Below are 18,431 nucleotides of genomic sequence, written 5' to 3' on the forward strand. Positions count from 1 at the left end.
TTTGTTTCAGATGACAGAAAACATTTTTTTCCCGACAGGGGTTGGACAAAATCATATTGGCAATTGTTAATATTCGGGTGCATGTATGATTGAACAAAATTTGTGAGGGAACATCTAATCGTTTTTTTTTTGGGGGGGAGGGGGTGGGGAGGCCAGAGCAAATGAGAGAAGTGCTCGCATTGTGCGTCACAGAGTTGCCAATTTGTGTTTGACTGATCTCAACTTTAAAAAGTTAACTTTCTTATTTTGAATCGGAATTTGTTCATAAATATCACCTATCTGTTCCTCTCATTTACTGCTTCTATTAAAAGCAACTGAATATCCGGTTGGACGTCCCCTCTAATAGAAAAAAATACAAGATCGGCGAAGTTCCCTCGGGTTTTTTTTTAAATTGCGCAATACAGTTCTGGCTTAGAATAACGAGTAGAGAAATTGCGAAAAAGGATATATGAAGTTCAAGGAAGTCGACATAGGAAGTCAGCGGCACTCGTTGGTAAATATATGGTGGGTGTATGAGGCATGTGCCCTACTAAATGACGAGAGGAGGAGAAACAAGGAGAGTGGAAAAGGTAAAAAAACAATTTGAAGTAACATGATAGGCCTATCACCCCTTTTCCCCCACCCCCTTCATTTGGATGCTTTGGACATCTATCTAGTGAGACAGGCAACCTCCCTGGCATCAGTGAATAAAGTTGTAATATAATAGCACATTAAACTTCGAGCTGATGAGTGGGGCAAGACTACATCTACTTTCACTGTCTAACTTATCGTGGTTATCTGAGCTGCTATCTGAATATTGAACCATAGATTTTTGATATAGTATAGCTTCCACCTCTAGAATGGTACCCTTAATAGCTGGAGGAGTTACGGCAGCGGCAGTCGCAGCTGTCGGTACAACGATAGGCCTCATCAGGCGTTTCATGGACCGGTATATCATCGTAGCAAACGGTACATCGCAACCCATCTGTGTTACCGTGGAGCACGACAAAGGAAAGAATCAATCACTCATCGAAGCAGAAGAATCCATGAAATTTACCGTATCGAACAACAGACCTATAACAATAAGAGCGAAAAAGTACACAAAAAGTGCCTACGACGCAGAGGTTTGCAATTACGACTATCGTAACTACATTGTGAGGAAGGCAACTATTGAAGATCTAATCCTTGTTCGAGCAAAGAAATGGAACGTGTGGGAGGCTGAGCCTTGCAAGCAAAACGTGAGTCATTTTGTTTTATGCATGTTTACACAAGACGGTAAACTAAAAGAAGGAAAAATTGCTTAGCAGGGCTGTATCTAAAGGAAACCCATCCATATTCGATCGTCAGACAATTTTTTTCGGGGAAAGTCTGCTATCACTATTATAAGAAACATTTCAAAATTAGAATAAAGAAATTACTAATGAATAATTAATTGAATAAATTAAATTGTGAAATAAAAGGGGGTCGATTTTTTTTTTTGAATTATCCATATACATATATGTAAAGACCTATATAATCTAGTGATTGTATTTGTTTAACAAGACAAGAGCTAAATTCTTAATATATTCATCTTCATTTGTTATTTTTCTTGTCATTGACTTTCAACAGAAACAGAAGGATTTTGTAAAAGGGAATTCTCCACATCTACAGGACATGTTTTAAAGTTATCAACTTCAGACAGTTCATTTAAAGGAGGTTACATTTTCCAACAAGTGACAATCGGCTCCTATATAGACGCCCAGCCTCTCAATCTCTGTCTGCGAATTTCAGTTTTGATATAATTATGTAGGCCTTCTATGGACACATCATCTTCCTTAACCTTTTAATAATATTAATAATAATATTCAGTGTTTATATAGCGGTCAATACATCGATCCAACGATGTGCCTAAGCGCTTTACAGATATACTATTACCCCGGTCATCGGGTTTAGGCTTACCCGCACGTAGTGTATGCATATACACCACTCCCCGGGGAGCATTCCAGCCAGGCACCACTTTACAAGCGCACTTTTGCTCATCCAACCACATGAAATTTCGCATATCCAATGGGTATCCATCTATCACCTGGGTGGATAGTAGCATGTGCAGGTTAATATCTTGCCAAAGAATATCAGTGCCGTGTCGGGATTCGAACCCTCGACCTTCGCATCTCCAGTCAAGCGCCTTAAACCACTCGACCACGACACTCCCACAACGAATGCTTTAGTTGACTAATGGGACAAACAGTGGAGTTCAACAGTTAAATTTCGTCACAAGACCATTGTGCGAGGCACATTAATACAGACCTTCATCACTAAAGGCCATTCTGACATTTGCCCCCATTTTGGTTTGCGTACAGTTTGCGCATAAACACTCTTAAGTGCCAATGCGAATCTTCAAACATTTTTATGTTTTGAAGTTATGACACCGGACAATTTGAAGTCGTTTTCGCTGTGGCAATCATTATCAGGCACCTTGGTTGAAAAACACCAAGTTGACTCTGGACAAGATGGGGATGTTTATTTCATGGGAAATTTGTGAAAATACTAGTTTTGATTGGGTCAAACAAACTGTTGAACATCGATTGAAAGTAGCATGCCTTGTATTGGTCTGCTAACTTCTGTTAACTATCGAATTTTCAAACATCTTTATGTTTAAAAGACATTGGACAATTTGAAGTCGTTTTCGCTGTGGCAATCATTACCTGCCGATTGTATCTGGTAGTTTGTTTTCAAATACTCCCAAGAAAATAAGATGATATACGCTTTGCAATTTGCAATCACTTGGGGATGCGTTTTTTTGTACTTTGTATGCCCTGCCTTTCATTCAGACAGGAAATTTGTTCCTCGATAAATATTTTATTGAAAGACCGAATACACTAAAAATTAATCACTTCTTTAACTTGAAAATTGTACAAACACGCTTAAACTTAGGATAACATTCTGTCAACAGAATAGTGCTTGTTTTCATTAATATAAGTATGTGCACGTAACATGTTTATGAGTTCAATATCATCGCCATGTTTCTTTTGTTTCTGTCTCGTATCAAATTATTAAATTGATATCAAGAATATTTTCAGTAATTCATTGATGCAAATAACAATTTACTGATGCCAGTTACTTTCCTTTTCAAATGTTTCCATTTATTTTGTCATTAATTATCATTGTTATTTTTTATTATCGTTTTTTTAATTATAATTGTTATCATAAATTATTTTGCTCACTATTTTCGATAATGATATTGTATTGATAAACATTAATTCAATTTGAATTGTATATTGTACAGTGTTAAATTGACAAATTCAAACTAATTGTTCCTTTTTTCAATACCCGAATGTGGATGACCTGAGAACAAATTGTCATTGTCATTGCAGGTCATGCGAACAGTTTACGAATGTGGAAGCTATGCGCTCCCACAGAGCTTTGGAATTTATTACCCTAGCTTTAGCTCCGGCCCCCGTTATAAGCGCACAGTGCACTTTAAGGATATTCCCAACCGGGTGGAGTGTGGCAAATGTAGATTAACGTCTTGTCAAAGGACGTTAGAGATTGGGCAGAGATTCAAACCCCGTACCATGTTGTTTACAGTCCGATGACTCGTCCACTGGACCACAAAAACTGTAATGATTTTTTGGCGTGAGACAATTAACAAAACAAAACTAATAAACAGATGAAATAATTCTCTATCTAAAAGTAATCAAAAGGATGACTGCAGACATAGAATAACTCACTTTAAACACGAACAGACAGTTTAAGGAAAATTAAAGAAGGTAGAAATGATTTTTGTTAAGAGTTAGTCCACCCTAATATTAAGTTGGTTTTGACAGGAAAATAAAAAAAATAAAACACGCAGGTCAGGGTTAGTTTGAGCGAATTCCGAATAAAAACGGAAAATCTATGATCTGTACATAAAATGTCTTTAATTTTCTTCGTTTCGGATGACGGAATAAATGTTTGTCTTTACACTTCAGGGGTTTTTAAGAAACATATTTGCAATTATTATATTTAGGGTGCAATAATGTTTGAAAATATTTGTGATAGAAAATCGGAATTTCTGATTTTGTTTTAATACAGAGGCCATAGCAAATGGAAGGGGGAGCTCGCAATTCGTCACAGATTTGTCAATTTGTGTTTGACTGATTGCAACTTTAAGAAGTCAATATTGATATTTTCAAACTAAATTTTATTATAAATGTCACAGACCTGTTCTTCTCATTTTTCTGCCAACTTAACCAACTTATTATTAGGGAAGACTTCCCTTTTATAAAAACACAAAATAACAAAATCGAAATTCCCTCGAGCATAAAGTATTGCGAAATACAGTTCTGGCAGAGATAACGAGTAGAGAAATTACAAAAGAGGATACGATGATTAGGTTTGTCGACTTTACAGGAAGTTGGCGGCGATTGTTGGTACATATATAGCGGGGTGCATAGGGCACGTACGTTTAATAGGGCACGTACGTGCCCTATTAAATGGCGAGAAGAGGAAAAACGATAGGGGAAAGGAAAAAAAGTGTTAGCAAAAGAAATCATCCTACCCCCCCCCCCCCCCTTCCCGTTCATTTGGATGTTTTAGTCATTAATCTCGTGACAGGTGACCTCCATGCAAGGGCGTAGCCAGGATTTTTGAAGGTGAGTTGTTTTTGGCCCAATTCAATATTTAGCGGCAAATCATGATCAGTTAGTTGGTGAACAAGCGCCGGTTCGGGGAGGGAGGGGGGGGGGGGGGTGATAAAGTAGCAATATTGTTATTTATTTTTCCTAATTCGTGAGCAAATATTAACGGTGAATCAGCGTGCCGGTGAATAAGAGGGGAGGGGGGGGGCGGTTAGGAACACCAATTGTTTTAATTTTGTTTTGCTCAACGGGGGGGGGGGGGGGGAGTGGCCACTCCTTTTTCCTCCTCAACACCCCCCCCCCCCCCACACCACCATCTCCTCAGTCAACGGTTATACCATCGATACGCCAGTGTATAAAGGTGTGGTACGCTAACGCGTTAAACTTCGAGCTGATGAGACTACTCACAAATAATTAACACATTGTCTACCTTCACCGTCCTAATGTTCGAGGTTATCTGAGCTGATATCTCAACATTTATTTATTTATTTATTTATTTCTAATCTTTTGACAGGGTAGCCCATTCACCAACAAGTAGTTGTCTTCCATGGGGCCCTGAATAAACATATTGACATCGTTTATAACATTTATACAGAACAGTATATTGAACCATAGATTATATCGATATAATATATCGTGCGTTATTCAGCTCAAAGAATCTTCCACCTCCAGAATGGCACTCTTAACAGCTGGAGGAGTTACGGCAGCGGCAGTCGCAGCTGTCGGTTCAACGGTAGGCCTCATCAGGCGTTTCATGGACCGGTATATCATCATTGCAAACGGCTCGCCGCAAGCCATCTTTGTTACCGTGGAGCATGTGAAAGGCAAAAGTGAGTCCCTCATTGAAATAGGACAATCCATGATATTTACAGTTTCTAACAACAGGCCTATAACAATAAGAGTGAAAAAGTGCACGAAAAGTACCTACGACGCAGAGGTTTGTGATTACGACTATCGCAATTTCATCGCGAGGGAGGCAACAACTAGAGATCTGATCCTTGTTCGAGCAAGAAAATGGAAAGTGCAAGAATAACATGAGTCATTAAACAAAATATATATATTTACGCAAGACATTAACAGAAAAAGAGGAAATAAATCTTTTAGCAGACCTGTCCTTAAATAAAGCCTATCTATACCTTGCTTATAAGAATTAATTCCAAATTAGAACAAAGAAATTAATAAACAATAATTGAATCAATTACGTTGCGACAAAAAGGTTTCGACATTTCTTTAAATTATTAAAGTTTATATTTTTTGAATTTTTTTTATTTGAATGTTTATCTTTGACCAATCGAAGCCAATAAATATGTGTAAATCCCTATGAACATCAAATCTAGTGATTTTATTTGTGTAAGGCCAGACGGCACTACTTGTAGCTTCTTGCGCCCTCTATAACGTGTGAGTCAAAAAAAGGTTCCATCTAGAAAATTGCTAATTATTTTTAAAATCATCTAGGAATAGTAAATTATTATACATCTTATAAAAGAGTGTTTTATCCCGTATCATTTGGTACCATTTTTGTGTGGTATGTGTTCACACTTGGATGAACAGGTGGCATTGTTTGCGAGAGTGCAAAAATCAACTTGCGCCAAAGTGATGCCTTCAGTATGTATTATTGTTGGGATTAGCGGAGTGAGAGAATGAATTGAATGTATAAAATGAAATGCATTGCATATGTTTTTTGCAAAGGGCAAAGTCACACACACCCACACACACAAATATTCGTTGATATTCGATATTTGATATTTGATATTCGATATTTGATATGTGTGGCCCTATTAATTTTTGTTAGGGTGTTATTTGGATCTGCAAAGACCGAATTAATACCCAAATCCCAATTGTTTTATTCAAACATCACATAGGCAACTTTGGCGTAAGTCGATTTTTGCACTCTCGCAAACAATATCTCCTGTTCATCCAAGCGTGAACATATATCATAAAAAAATGGTACCAAATGATTTGGGATAAAACACTCTTTCATAAGACATGTTTATCGATGATATTTTTAAATAATTAGCAATTTTCTAGGTGTAAACTTTTTTGACTCACACTGTATGTCTTATGAAAGAGTGTTTTATGTTGCAAAACAGAATATTAATCATAAATAAGATCTTTCCAGGGACAATTGTTCCTGGTTTTAATTCATCAAAGTTATAAGGGTTAGGGTTGCAATTGGGATCATAATTAGGTTCAGAGGTAGATAGGGTAGTATTTGTCAAGGTGTCGTAGTCGAGTGATTTAAGCTTGTCTTGAAATGAAAAAGGTCGTGTGTTTGATCCCCGACACGGCTCTAATGTCCTTTGGCAAGGCATTAATCTACATTTGCCACTTCATACCCAGGAGAATAATGGTGACCTAGGATGACGAAAACTTTTGTGTTAGTTATTTCAATATGCCTTCAGGATGACCATTTGGTAGGTATACTCCCCATGGAGTAGAGATGGTGCACATCGTGCATGAATGAATCCGATGACTGGAGTAATAATATATGTATCTATAAATACAGATTGAATATCAATCAATAGTCTCAATTCAAGCATTTAAACACTTCCTTCAAAGTAACCCCATCAGATGATTTGTTTTATTATGTTTTGATTGTTTTATACGCAACAATTTTATATTTGGTTTTCTCTCTCGCCTCTCTATTCCTTGTTTCTTTCTTTCCCCTGTCCTGCACATTTCTGTGTTTCTTAATGTATATATAATAATTTGTTTTTGTTTTGTTTGCTTGTTTATCATTGTAATCATATTTCAAATGTATTTTATCAACAATTTGTATTTTTATCTTGTGGATGGACCCCTTTGAAGACCAGCTTTTAGCTGAAAAGGGTGATCCTTCCCATATGTGGAAAATAAATAAAATTATTATTATCACAAGTTTCTTATTAAACAGTATATTATGACCAAATTAAATCAAATACATCAGACTATGTTTATAAATCGGATTAAATAAATGCACATCATATAGTTTTACGTTTTTGTTGTTGTCAAAGTTATTGCTCTGTTTTTTTAAAAATTCATTTATATTTACTTGATTTACAAGATTTGATGTTGTCGGGTAAATTATTCCAAATATCCGGACCACAATGTCTGATGGATTTGTGCGTTATTAATAATTTGGGGTTAGTAAGATGGAAATTTCTAGATTTGCGAGTGGTGTAGGAATGAACAGAAGAAATGTGATGTCACTATTGTGCATTGTGATGTCACACCTCATTATTGGTACCTGGGAACAGTGACATCATTCCTTTGCCGTTTTGTGACATCATGCTCTTGTATTGTGACATCTCTCGTTTGCATGTTGATGTCATTGTGTTCCTTGACTTATGTTGTATGTATAAATTATGTTCTTTTCTTGAGGATATTTTAACCCTCAACCTATGCAAATGATTTGTTACTTTAAATGATGGAAATATAGTTAGTTTTTTTTCTTTTCCTTTAGAATATTACACTTATTCACTTTTTCGTTTAGAATATTCTAGAATCGAAACTATCATAAAGTTTTGGACCTTTTCAATCTCAACTTTTCTGTTTAAATTAAGCATTGTCACTTCATTTTGTTTTAACACCTCTATAAAACAGGAGTTGGTACTCACAAAGTATTTTGATTTCCAAATATCTAAAATCCGACATCATCATAAAATAATTAAAAGAAACCAATTTTATGAAAACAAACCCATATAGATCTTATTGTATCATGATATATTTTTCTTTTTAAATAATCATAATACTTGCATCCTATGGGATTTTATTTTTGTTCTTTGATTATTTTGCTTAGTTGTGTATGTGCTTGTACATTGATGTAAAATTCAGAAACTTTATCTGTAACTAGCTACTGCTATAGATGGATGACCAGGATGCTATGTTGTGTGTGTATGATGTATAGGTGCATGCTAAAAAACTAGATATTTATTCCCAATCAGTGGCTTTTCAACCATGGTGCTTCACCTATTAAAGGTAATAAGGTGATCATGTGTATCCAGAATGATCTCTCCATTTCTCATTCTCTCTCTCTCTCTTTCTCTCTCTCTCTCTCTCTCTTTCTCTCTGTATCTATCAGTTTTTACATATCAGTTCCCCCCTGTTGTCTCGTGCCTGTTGTGTGCTGTGCCTATTGTCGATGTGCTGTAGTCTTTCTCATATTATTTCTCATATTTTCTCTTTTCTCCCGTCTTGTCTAGTCTCGTCTCTCGTTTTGTTGTTGTTTGTTGTTGTTGTTGTTGTTTTGTGTGCGTACACTTCTTGTTTTTTTATACCCCCTTTTCCCTATTTGTATTCTTAGGTAGTCACAAATATCTATTCATCATGTTTATCCGGCTCAGAGGGGACCCTAATAATTACAAGCTCTGCTTTAACAAGGGTCTCCTCGTCTTTCTTTTAGTTAACTTTTTTTTTATCATTGCCATAATTTGTTATTTTGCATTGTAAATGTATAATGATCCAATGTTATGCTCTATATGTCATTTGAAAGAAAGACGAATAAATATCTTATCTTATCTATCTTATCTTATCTTATGATTGTGTATATTCCAATCCAATCCAATCTGTGGTGGACGATTTGGCGAACTAACTATAGTTGCCCAAGACCCATAGTAATGACACCATGCACTGTAATTTGGTTATAGACTGTAGCAGGCAAGGTTCAATCTGCAATTTTAATAGAAAGATAAACAACAATAAATCATCTTGCATAAACTGACATGAAAATAACATATCATGTATCAAATTAAATATACCCTGAAAATCCTAATAACTGTTATCATAACAAAGGAAAACAAACAATGCCTTTCTCACTATATATCTGACTACGGTAAATACATGCAACAAATAATAACTCACCGACGGTGACTTTGACATTCTTCAAGGTCATATCATTATACTACTACGTACATGTACATTAAGACGCACTACCGTGCACGACAATTACGTAACCTACATACACGTGTACAATCTTTCACTTGAACGATTCATTCATGTCATATTTCATCATCTCAAATTAGTGTCATAAACATCATATTACATTAAGCTATCTAGCTGTAAAGACAATATAACTCATAAACTTCAAGATAACATATTCATTTCTACTTACATCATTGGGCTTGTATCACAAAATTAAACGAAAACTTAGGCAACTCTGGGAGGCAACTATCCCATGACGTGGAAAATCAGTAACACACAAAATCCAGTACGCCCTCAAGCGACCTAATCCATACACTTTCTACAAAGCGACGCCTGTGACATCACAAGAATCGGCTTAAAGCAAAACGTCATCCTGTACTCCACATTCCGGCCCTCTTAAATGAGAAGCCTTTCTGAACATTTAACAATACTTTGTTCATTTGAAACATTTCAAAATTAAGTCTATCCACAATTGCTACTTGCAATAAATCATTGTTCCTTTAAATTCTTCAACTTCTTATACTGTTCAAGTGACCTTTTTTTTTCTTCACACCTTTAAATAACTAATCACCCTTAACCTATTCAATGATCTTGACCATTAATATCAACATAAAATATCTGAAGAGTTTCTTTTCAGCAAACTACTAAGTAATTTCCAAAGCTTTGACATTTGCATAAAATGCACCAAGTGTATATCAAATGCACTTACATAAAACAAATATCCTTCTCAACATCACCATGACAACCCTATCAGAACTCCCAACATTCCTTGTCAGAAATTAGAATCATTTTGGTAAACATCGACGACTCCAAAGATAACTGTAAGCAACCACGCTGCTTCCTCACTATAATTCCCGACACCAGGAATGACACTAAAAAAATGTTTTAATCCAAAACTAAATCCTCCTACTGACTCAGACGATGGGAGATCTGAGAGTGATGTGTCAAGTTAAACATACAACCAACAACTAGACTGTACCGTAAACACACATTTTATGTTTGTAAGTAACTTTCTACTCGAGCTTCACATGAAGAGCTGAACTCTTGACCTTTCCTATTTTAATACCCTTTGTATTTGGAACACTGTACTAAAAGGCAAACTACATGTATACTACATGTGCCTTGACATGAGGAATGATAAATTTCCCATTATGCTTAATTCCTGATAATCAGTCATACTTTCAAATAAAATTTGCATATATTGCATTAATCTACATGACAACTAGTAGAACCTTTCTACACACAACTCACATTTTCTGTGTCAGAATATGAAATAATCTTTTACAACTTTACCACTATACTACCAAGAAAATGATATGCAAACCAATTCTGGAATAAATTCCATCTTAAACCAGAATGTTAAATGAAGCAATACATTTACATAATTGTATATACAGTAATCTGATAATCACTGAAGCTACAACTGCACATTTACTGCAACTTAAATGCTGCTAAATGCCATGTTTACATTTTACACTGGAAAAATAACAAATCGTGTGAAAATTTGCAAATTACTCCATAATTTCAAGTGTAATACAGTAATGTTTATTAGTTCATGAGTCTTTGAATTGCAAACAGTCATTTTTCTATAAATGTTTCAGTTTATGTCTTCTTCTTGTAAGCCGTTCAGTTTCTCAATTCTCAGTTATCAGTTACTGTTGAGTTGCTATGGCGACTAAATCTGAATCGTCGGAGAGTTCCAGATCACTAGACGATTCATAACTCAACAAAAATTCTATCCTCGCGTTGAATACAAATTGTCACATTTTGACACTTTCATGTAAAATAAATGTTGGCGATATCATGACATCACATTTCATGATAATAACATTTCTGCTCTAATTGGATCCTTCTGATTTCTAATCAAAAATCACTGACAAACGATCTTCATATGATCATATCTCTGCGACGACATCCTCTGAGACACAAATTCTCCTTGATCATGAAATTTATATATCTCAAAAATTTCTCTTTCTTATATGATTAAACATCACGTGATCCATAAATTCCAAATGAGGGCAATTAACAATCTCCTTCCAAAATCAGGCACAATTTCGAGATAGGACGAACAATTACGCTATTCTTTGTCTTGATGTTCGCACTACGGGTGAAGCCTTTCTTGTCTGGGAAAGTTTGAAGTACTCTTCCCAGCAGCCACGAATTCCGCGGAGTGTTTGCATCGGCAACCAGCACCAAGTCACCAATCTGAAGATTGCGATGCGATGGTACCCATCTTTCTCTTCTTTGCAACTGCGGTAAGTACTCTCTAGACCAGCGCCTCCAGAATACGTCGGCGAGATACTGTATTTGACGCCACCTCCTTCTCGAGTAGACATCTGATCTGTCCGTCACTGTTGGTGGCAGTTGCGGCTTCCTGTTCAGCAGAAGTAGGTGATTGGGAGTCAAGGCCTCAAGATCATTGACATCATCTGATACTCTTGTTAGAGGCCTGTTGTTGACGATGCTCTCAATTTCGCAGAAGAGAGTTGTCAGACTTTCACCTGAGAGCACCTGTTGCTTAGTTACTGCCAGTATGAGCTTTCTCACAGTCCCAATCTGCCTTTCCCAGACTCCTCCAAAATGGGAAGCAGTGGGTGGGTTGAATGTCCATTTGATGCCTTTCTGGAGCAGGTCTGCGCTGATTTGAGCTTTGTTCCATCCATCTATTTCTCTCTTTAGCTCTCTCTCTGCTCCCACAAGATTAGTGCCATTATCTGAGAGCATCTCCTTGATATTGCCCCTGCGAGCGATGAAACGACGAATGGCACTGATACAAGAGTCCGTATCCAAAGAATGAGCGACTTCCAAATGAATGGCGCGTGTGGTAAGACATGTAAACATGACTCCATATCTCTTCTCCATGCTGCGACCCCTTTTAACCTCAAAGGGGCCGAAATAGTCAATGCCAACCTTGGAAAATGGAGGCTCGTCAGGTAACAGTCTATTCTCAGGCAGGTCAGCCATCTTCTGACTCATCATCTTCCCTCTTTGCCGCCTGCACATGACACATCTGCTAATCATGCTCCTGATAGCTGCTCCTGCTCCAAGCATCCAATACTTCTCACGGAGCACAGAAAGGACATAATTTCTTCCACTATGCCCTGCCTTTACATGAACATCTCTCAAGATCAGATCTGACACGTGACTTCCCTTGGGTAAGACGACTGGGTGTTTGGCTTCTAATGGTAGAGCTGATCTCTCTAATCTTCCTCCAACTCTAACAAGACCCTCGTCTATCTTAGGGTCCAGCTTGTAGAGTTGACTTGTCTTTGTCACTTTACCATCTGAATCGGTCAATGATTCAATCTCCTTCTGGAAGAAACATTTTTGCACGTAATGCAAAATTCTCTTCTCTGCTTTCTGCATGTCGTCGTAACTGATCCTTTTGAAGTCCCTCAGCTCTTGCTCTGTCTGGGTTTTTCCTTTGAGTTTCAACCACTGCATGAACTTCAATAGCCAGCTCACTCCCCTCCTCAGCTTATACCAGGAGGAATATGTGTTGATAAGCCTTTCCAATGACTTCTCCTCTGACTGAGTTGTGAATGCACTGGCATTTTCTGTAGGTGGTTTGATTTCTGGATCACTTGGTGGCACTTGCAGATCAGCTGGAGCGATAGGCCATTCCATCTCATCAGCACATAGGAAGGATGGTCCCTTGAGCCATCTGCCATTGAGCTTGTCTGGCGTTAGACCTCTTGATACATCATCAGCTGGATTCTTTTCTGTGTTGACATATCTCCACTGCCTGGGCTCCGAGGCATCACGGATGGTAGATATCCTGTTAGCCACAAATGTCCGAAAGCGCTTGTTGTCACTGCGGATGTAATGGAGGACTATTGTGCTATCTGTCCAAAAGACAGACTCATTCAAGGGAAAGTCCAGCTCCTTTCTGATCTTTCTATCCATTGTGACTGCAAGTGCTGCCGCCATGAGCTCTAAGCGAGGTATTGTCATCTTCTTCAGAGGTGCTAATTTTGCTTTAGCCAGAATTATGTTGCAATGGACTTGTCCTCCTTCACTGGTCATGCGCAGGTAAGACACTACACCGTACGCCGACTCAGATGCATCACAGAAATGATGCAGTTGGTACTCGTTCACATCATCAAAGGGTCTGAAACACCTGCTCACTCTGAAGTTGCTCATTAAGGGAAGCCATTCTTTCCATTTTAGCCACCTGGAATGGTGTTCATCTGGAACTGGGTCATCAAATCCAAGCTTCAGAGCAGTTAGATCCTGGAGGATTCTCTTGGCAACCAAGACGAATGGACTGGCATATCCATAGGGGTCATATATTGATGCTATCTCACTCAGAATTCCCCTCCTCGTTACTGGTTTGCCCTTGGGGGTGATCTTATAGGTGATGCAGTCCAGTTCTACATCCCATGTTACTCCAAGTGCCCTTTCTGCTGGTAAGGCATCCCGATTCAAATCGAGTCCCACAATGTTTTTAGCTCGATCTTCCAAAGGCACAGACTTGATCACAGCTGGGCTGTTGCTTATCCACTTGGTCACTTCGAATCCACCCCTCTTGAGCAGCGTCATGAGTTCAGCTACAAGCTTGATTGCATCATCTTCTGTTTTGCATGAAACGAGACAGTCATCTACATAGAAGTTACGACCGACAGCATCCACTGCTTCTGGAGAATATTCGGTCTTGAATTCTTCAGCTGTATGTCTAAGGGCAAAACTACAAACACTTGGGCTCCATGTCCCACCAAATAAGTGAACACACATCCTGTAAGCCTTAGGATGTTGGATAAGATCTCCTTCTGGCCACCACAGGAAGCGAAGAAAGTCTCTCTGCTCTGGCGGGACTCTAACTTGGTGAAACATTGCCCTTATGTCTCCCATAATGGCTATAGGTTCTTGGCGAAATCTGAGCAAAACACCAAGAAGGTTGTTCGTCAAGTCTGGACCTTGAAGTACCGCATCGTTCAAAGAAGTTCCATTGTACTTGGAAGCACAATCGAAGACAATTCTTGTCTTTTCTGGTTTATTTGGATTGAATACCGGGTGATGCGGTAAGTACCAGATTCCTTCATCCTTCCCAAGATCCTGGTCCTTAACCTCTTCAGCATACCCTTCATCCAACAAAGACCTCATTCCTTCACTGTACTTAGCATGTAGACAATCATCCTTTACCAGTCTTCTCTTCAGTGACTCTAGTCTGGTTAGTGCAACTTGGATGTTATTTGGCAGATCTTCAGGCCTCTTCCGAAATGGAATGGGAAGTTGATAGTGATCACCATCTCTGCAAACTCCTTCCTGCCAGGTCTTCAAGGCTTTCTGATCATTGATGGACATGCTCCTTTCATCATCATGAAGGTATTCTGTCCCTTCTAGCTTCCAAAATTTGTGAACTTGTTCTTCCAGGAGCATGTTACCATCATCAGAGATGAAGCTAGACGAGGCTTGAAAACTCTGTAAACTACTTCCATTTCCAAGTGGACCATTTAACGTCCATCCAAGTATTGTCTTGACAGCATAAACTTCACCAGGTTTACCTGCTTTGATTTCAAGTGGCAACAGGGCTTCAGGCACATCTTGTCCAATCAGTATGGTTACTTGGTTCTTCCCCGTGACTGGAAGATCAATGCCACAAAGATGTTGATATTTCGAAATATCTTCCTCCCTGGCCATGTTTGCAGTACTGATGTTAAGGCTCGGACGAGTTAGAAATTCAGCCTCTATCTTCTTGTCTGCTGTGGAACCTTTAACCCTCAACTTGACAGCTTCACATTCCATTGCTCTTTTAGGGCTTTCCAGTGTTGAGACCTGAATGACTTTCTTTTTCCCCTTTGTCTGGAGCACATCTATTAATTCTTGCAGACAGAATGAGTTCGTAGATCCAGGGTCCAGCAAAGCTAAGGTCTCAATGCTTTCTCCACCATCTGCAGCACTGACAGTAACCGGAATTATAGGAAGGGCTACTCTGCAACCTCCGGCCCTCGTGGCATTGGAACTAGCATGAGATGCTACATCATAGTCAGTTTGAGTTGATGAGTCATTCGATTCCCTTCTTGTTCTCCAAGGTGTAGGATTTCCTGAAGATGGTCTCATCCTCCTCCCGGTATGGAGGAACTTGGTATGCCTTTGATTGCACCCCTTGACTGAGCAGGTCCTATTAAGGATGCACTTTGAGGATACATGACCAGGTAACAAGCAATTGAAACAAAGCCTGTTCTTGAAGGCAAAATCAAAGCGTTCATCAGGCTCCATGGCTTTAAATTCCTGGCAACCGAAAAGGTCATGGCTGTCCTGACACATGATGCAGTTCTTGGTCGATGAATTCACAGAGGTAGTAAACATGCTTGCCTGACCTCTACCTGACACAGATCTTTCCTTTACACTCCTTGCACTTCCTAGACTCTTTGGTCCACCCATAAGTAAGGCTCCAAATACAGGATCATTGAGTTCATCAGCTGCACCGGTGATGAATTCAACTGCATGCTGGATGTTAGGCTGTCTGCCACTATCCCTGATGGTCTTTACGAAACGCAACCACCGGCTCTTCAGATGGAATGGCAAACGTTCAATGACCTTCACCAGCTCACTTCTGCTGCTCATCTCGTGAAGCATTCCAAGGGCCATCAAAGTTTCAGCACAGGTCTTTAGCTGATCAGCAAAATCCCTCAGATGTTTAGGATTGCTCTGAATAACTGGACCTTCCGTGACCTTCCTAATCCAGGCGTCACTGATCTTATGGTCACTTCCAAAGCGATCTATCAGAAGTGTTCTAGCATGAAAGTACCCGTCATCTTGATGCATCATGAGACAACATTGGATTATGTCTTTGGCAGCTCCAGTACAAAGATGATACAACTTGAGCAGCTTGGCGTTATTGTCCAATGACGAATTTCCAATGACACTATCAAATGATCGTATGAACTCAAAGAAATTCAACGGGTTACCATCAAAAGACATAATGTTGGTACTTGAAATTGTGATGGCTTCCAACAGCTGTTGATGTTGTCTCTGTCCTTGCTGTAGATGATGTAAGATGTCAGAGTCCATCTTACCAGTTATCTTTTCATCTTGACTGGTCAGTGCCGGCTTCATTCTCGTTCTAACAGGAGTTGATGAACCTTGTTGTGAAGGTTCAGACTTGGAAGGCTCAGTCTTCTGTTCTATGGACCGAGTACCTCTATATACGGTTTCCTCCGCTTCAGCGATCCTTAATCTAGTCTTCAGAAGAAGCTCAGCTTTCCGTTGTTTAAGCTTCATTTCTTCTATCTCAAGTTCTTGTTGGTCTTTAAGAGCTGCTACTTCTGCGGCTAAGGCAGCTCTCTTAGCCTTCGCCCGTATCCTCCAACTCGCCGAGGTGGTGCTACTCCCCCTTTGGCTAGCTGAGTCCTCAGGTCTAATACTGTCCGACTTGTGGTCCTTGAAGGTAACCTCTGGATCTGTGCTCATATCCATGCCGGTTATGCTCATGATGGAGGATATGACAGTCACACAAGTTGATATTGAACTGTTGTGGTGGACGATTTGGCGAACTAACTATAGTTGCCCAAGACCCATAGTAATGACACCATGCACTGTAATTTGGTTATAGACTGTAGCAGGCAAGGTTCAATCTGCAATTTTAATAGAAAGATAAACAACAATAAATCATCTTGCATAAACTGACATGAAAATAACATATCATGTATCAAATTAAATATACCCTGAAAATCCTAATAACTGTTATCATAACAAAGGAAAACAAACAATGCCTTTCTCACTATATATCTGACTACGGTAAATACATGCAACAAATAATAACTCACCGACGGTGACTTTGACATTCTTCAAGGTCATATCATTATACTACTACGTACATGTACATTAAGACGCACTACCGTGCACGACAATTACGTAACCTACATACACGTGTACAATCTTTCACTTGAACGATTCATTCATGTCATATTTCATCATCTCAAATTAGTGTCATAAACATCATATTACATTAAGCTATCTAGCTGTAAAGACAATATAACTCATAAACTTCAAGATAACATATTCATTTCTACTTACATCATTGGGCTTGTATCACAAAATTAAACGAAAACTTAGGCAACTCTGGGAGGCAACTATCCCATGACGTGGAAAATCAGTAACACACAAAATCCAGTACGCCCTCAAGCGACCTAATCCATACACTTTCTACAAAGCGACGCCTGTGACATCACAAGAATCGGCTTAAAGCAAAACGTCATCCTGTACTCCACATTATCCAAAAGATATTTGATATAGCGCCTTTTCCTTGCAGTTACAAAGCGCTGCACACATGCTCGACAATGTTTGGGCCACTTAAAAACAAAAGTTAGACACTTCTTAATCTTAATTAATATTAGATCATGAAACTCTCTCTCTCTCTCAAATTTCCCCCAAAATGCAAGCCATGAGAGCAGCATCGAAGGGGAATTCCGGAATTTGTCTCAAATGTAATTGTTTGTAGGGTTGGACACAACCGTCTCATGGTGATTACTAACACACTATCGGCTGTTGGAACATGCCCATAGAGTGTGCATCGGCATGTCCCCATTGCCTTCTCTAGTTGAATCTCTATGGTTAATAGCTGCATGAACAGTTCTTGTAAACTAACGAAGCAAGTAAATATAAATAAAATATTCTTCCATTGATGCTGTAGCCTGTATTGTCAAATTATGATATTCTATTTATATATTCATTTTTAAGAGAAATTCATTATATTGTACAGTTAGTCTATTCTCATTATAAACATGATCTCCAATTTTGTGAGGTAAATTCTTGTTACATATTATGTTTGAAAGACTCCCTTTATTGTGCTCCCCTTTTTTCTCTCATTTTTTTTTTCTTCTGCTGGATAATATTTGCATGTCACTATCATATTCTAAACATGTACCATGATTTGGAATGAAAAAGATAATTGAATTGTGCCGGAGATATCACTGTTTTACATAATATTGTGTTATGTATCACATATCACTG

General features: G+C 38.5%; 2 protein-coding genes and 1 long non-coding RNA gene across 3 annotated transcripts; 1 reads left to right on the forward strand and 2 right to left on the reverse strand.

Moving 5' to 3' along the window:
* Nucleotides 1-419: 419 nt before the first annotated feature.
* LOC115927082 lies at nt 420-3,008 on the forward strand. Its single transcript, XM_030992551.1, has 2 exons — nt 420-1,217; nt 1,588-3,008. Exons 1-2 carry the CDS (start codon nt 840-842, stop codon nt 1,639-1,641), a joined length of 432 nt encoding a protein of 143 aa, XP_030848411.1. The 5' UTR covers nt 420-839; the 3' UTR covers nt 1,642-3,008.
* Nucleotides 3,009-9,191: 6,183 nt separating this feature from the next.
* Nucleotides 9,192-11,064, reverse strand: LOC115927250. The gene is made up of 2 exons (XR_004065519.1): nt 9,667-11,064; nt 9,192-9,224 (listed from the first exon to the last, which is right to left on the reverse strand). It is a non-coding gene; the product is annotated as an uncharacterized LOC115927250 (long non-coding RNA).
* A 434-nt stretch (nt 11,065-11,498) lies between these two features.
* LOC100889687 lies at nt 11,499-17,685 on the reverse strand. Its single transcript, XM_030993705.1, has 2 exons — nt 17,496-17,685; nt 11,499-17,053 (listed from the first exon to the last, which is right to left on the reverse strand). The coding sequence occupies exon 2, from the start codon at nt 16,908-16,910 to the stop codon at nt 11,499-11,501; it is 5,412 nt and encodes a 1,803-aa protein (XP_030849565.1). The 5' UTR covers nt 16,911-17,053; nt 17,496-17,685.
* Nucleotides 17,686-18,431: the final 746 nt, after the last annotated feature.

Source organism: Strongylocentrotus purpuratus, unplaced genomic scaffold (genome assembly GCF_000002235.5).
Source record: "Strongylocentrotus purpuratus isolate Spur 01 unplaced genomic scaffold, Spur_5.0 spur5_scaffold_20, whole genome shotgun sequence".
NCBI classification, from domain to species: Eukaryota; Metazoa; Echinodermata; class Echinoidea; order Camarodonta; family Strongylocentrotidae; genus Strongylocentrotus; species Strongylocentrotus purpuratus.

Bases quoted from the DNA above. Each gene is read 5' to 3' on its own strand.
- LOC115927082 (XM_030992551.1), top strand. From the start codon at position 840: ATGGTACCCTTAATAGCTGGAGGAGTTACGGCAGCGGCAGTCGCAGCT. The intron at 1,218-1,587 runs GTGAGTCATTTT...GACTTTCAACAG, and splicing joins CTGAGCCTTGCAAGCAAAAC to AAACAGAAGGATTTTGTAAA.
- LOC100889687 (XM_030993705.1), bottom strand. From the start codon at position 16,910: ATGAGCATAACCGGCATGGATATGAGCACAGATCCAGAGGTTACCTTC.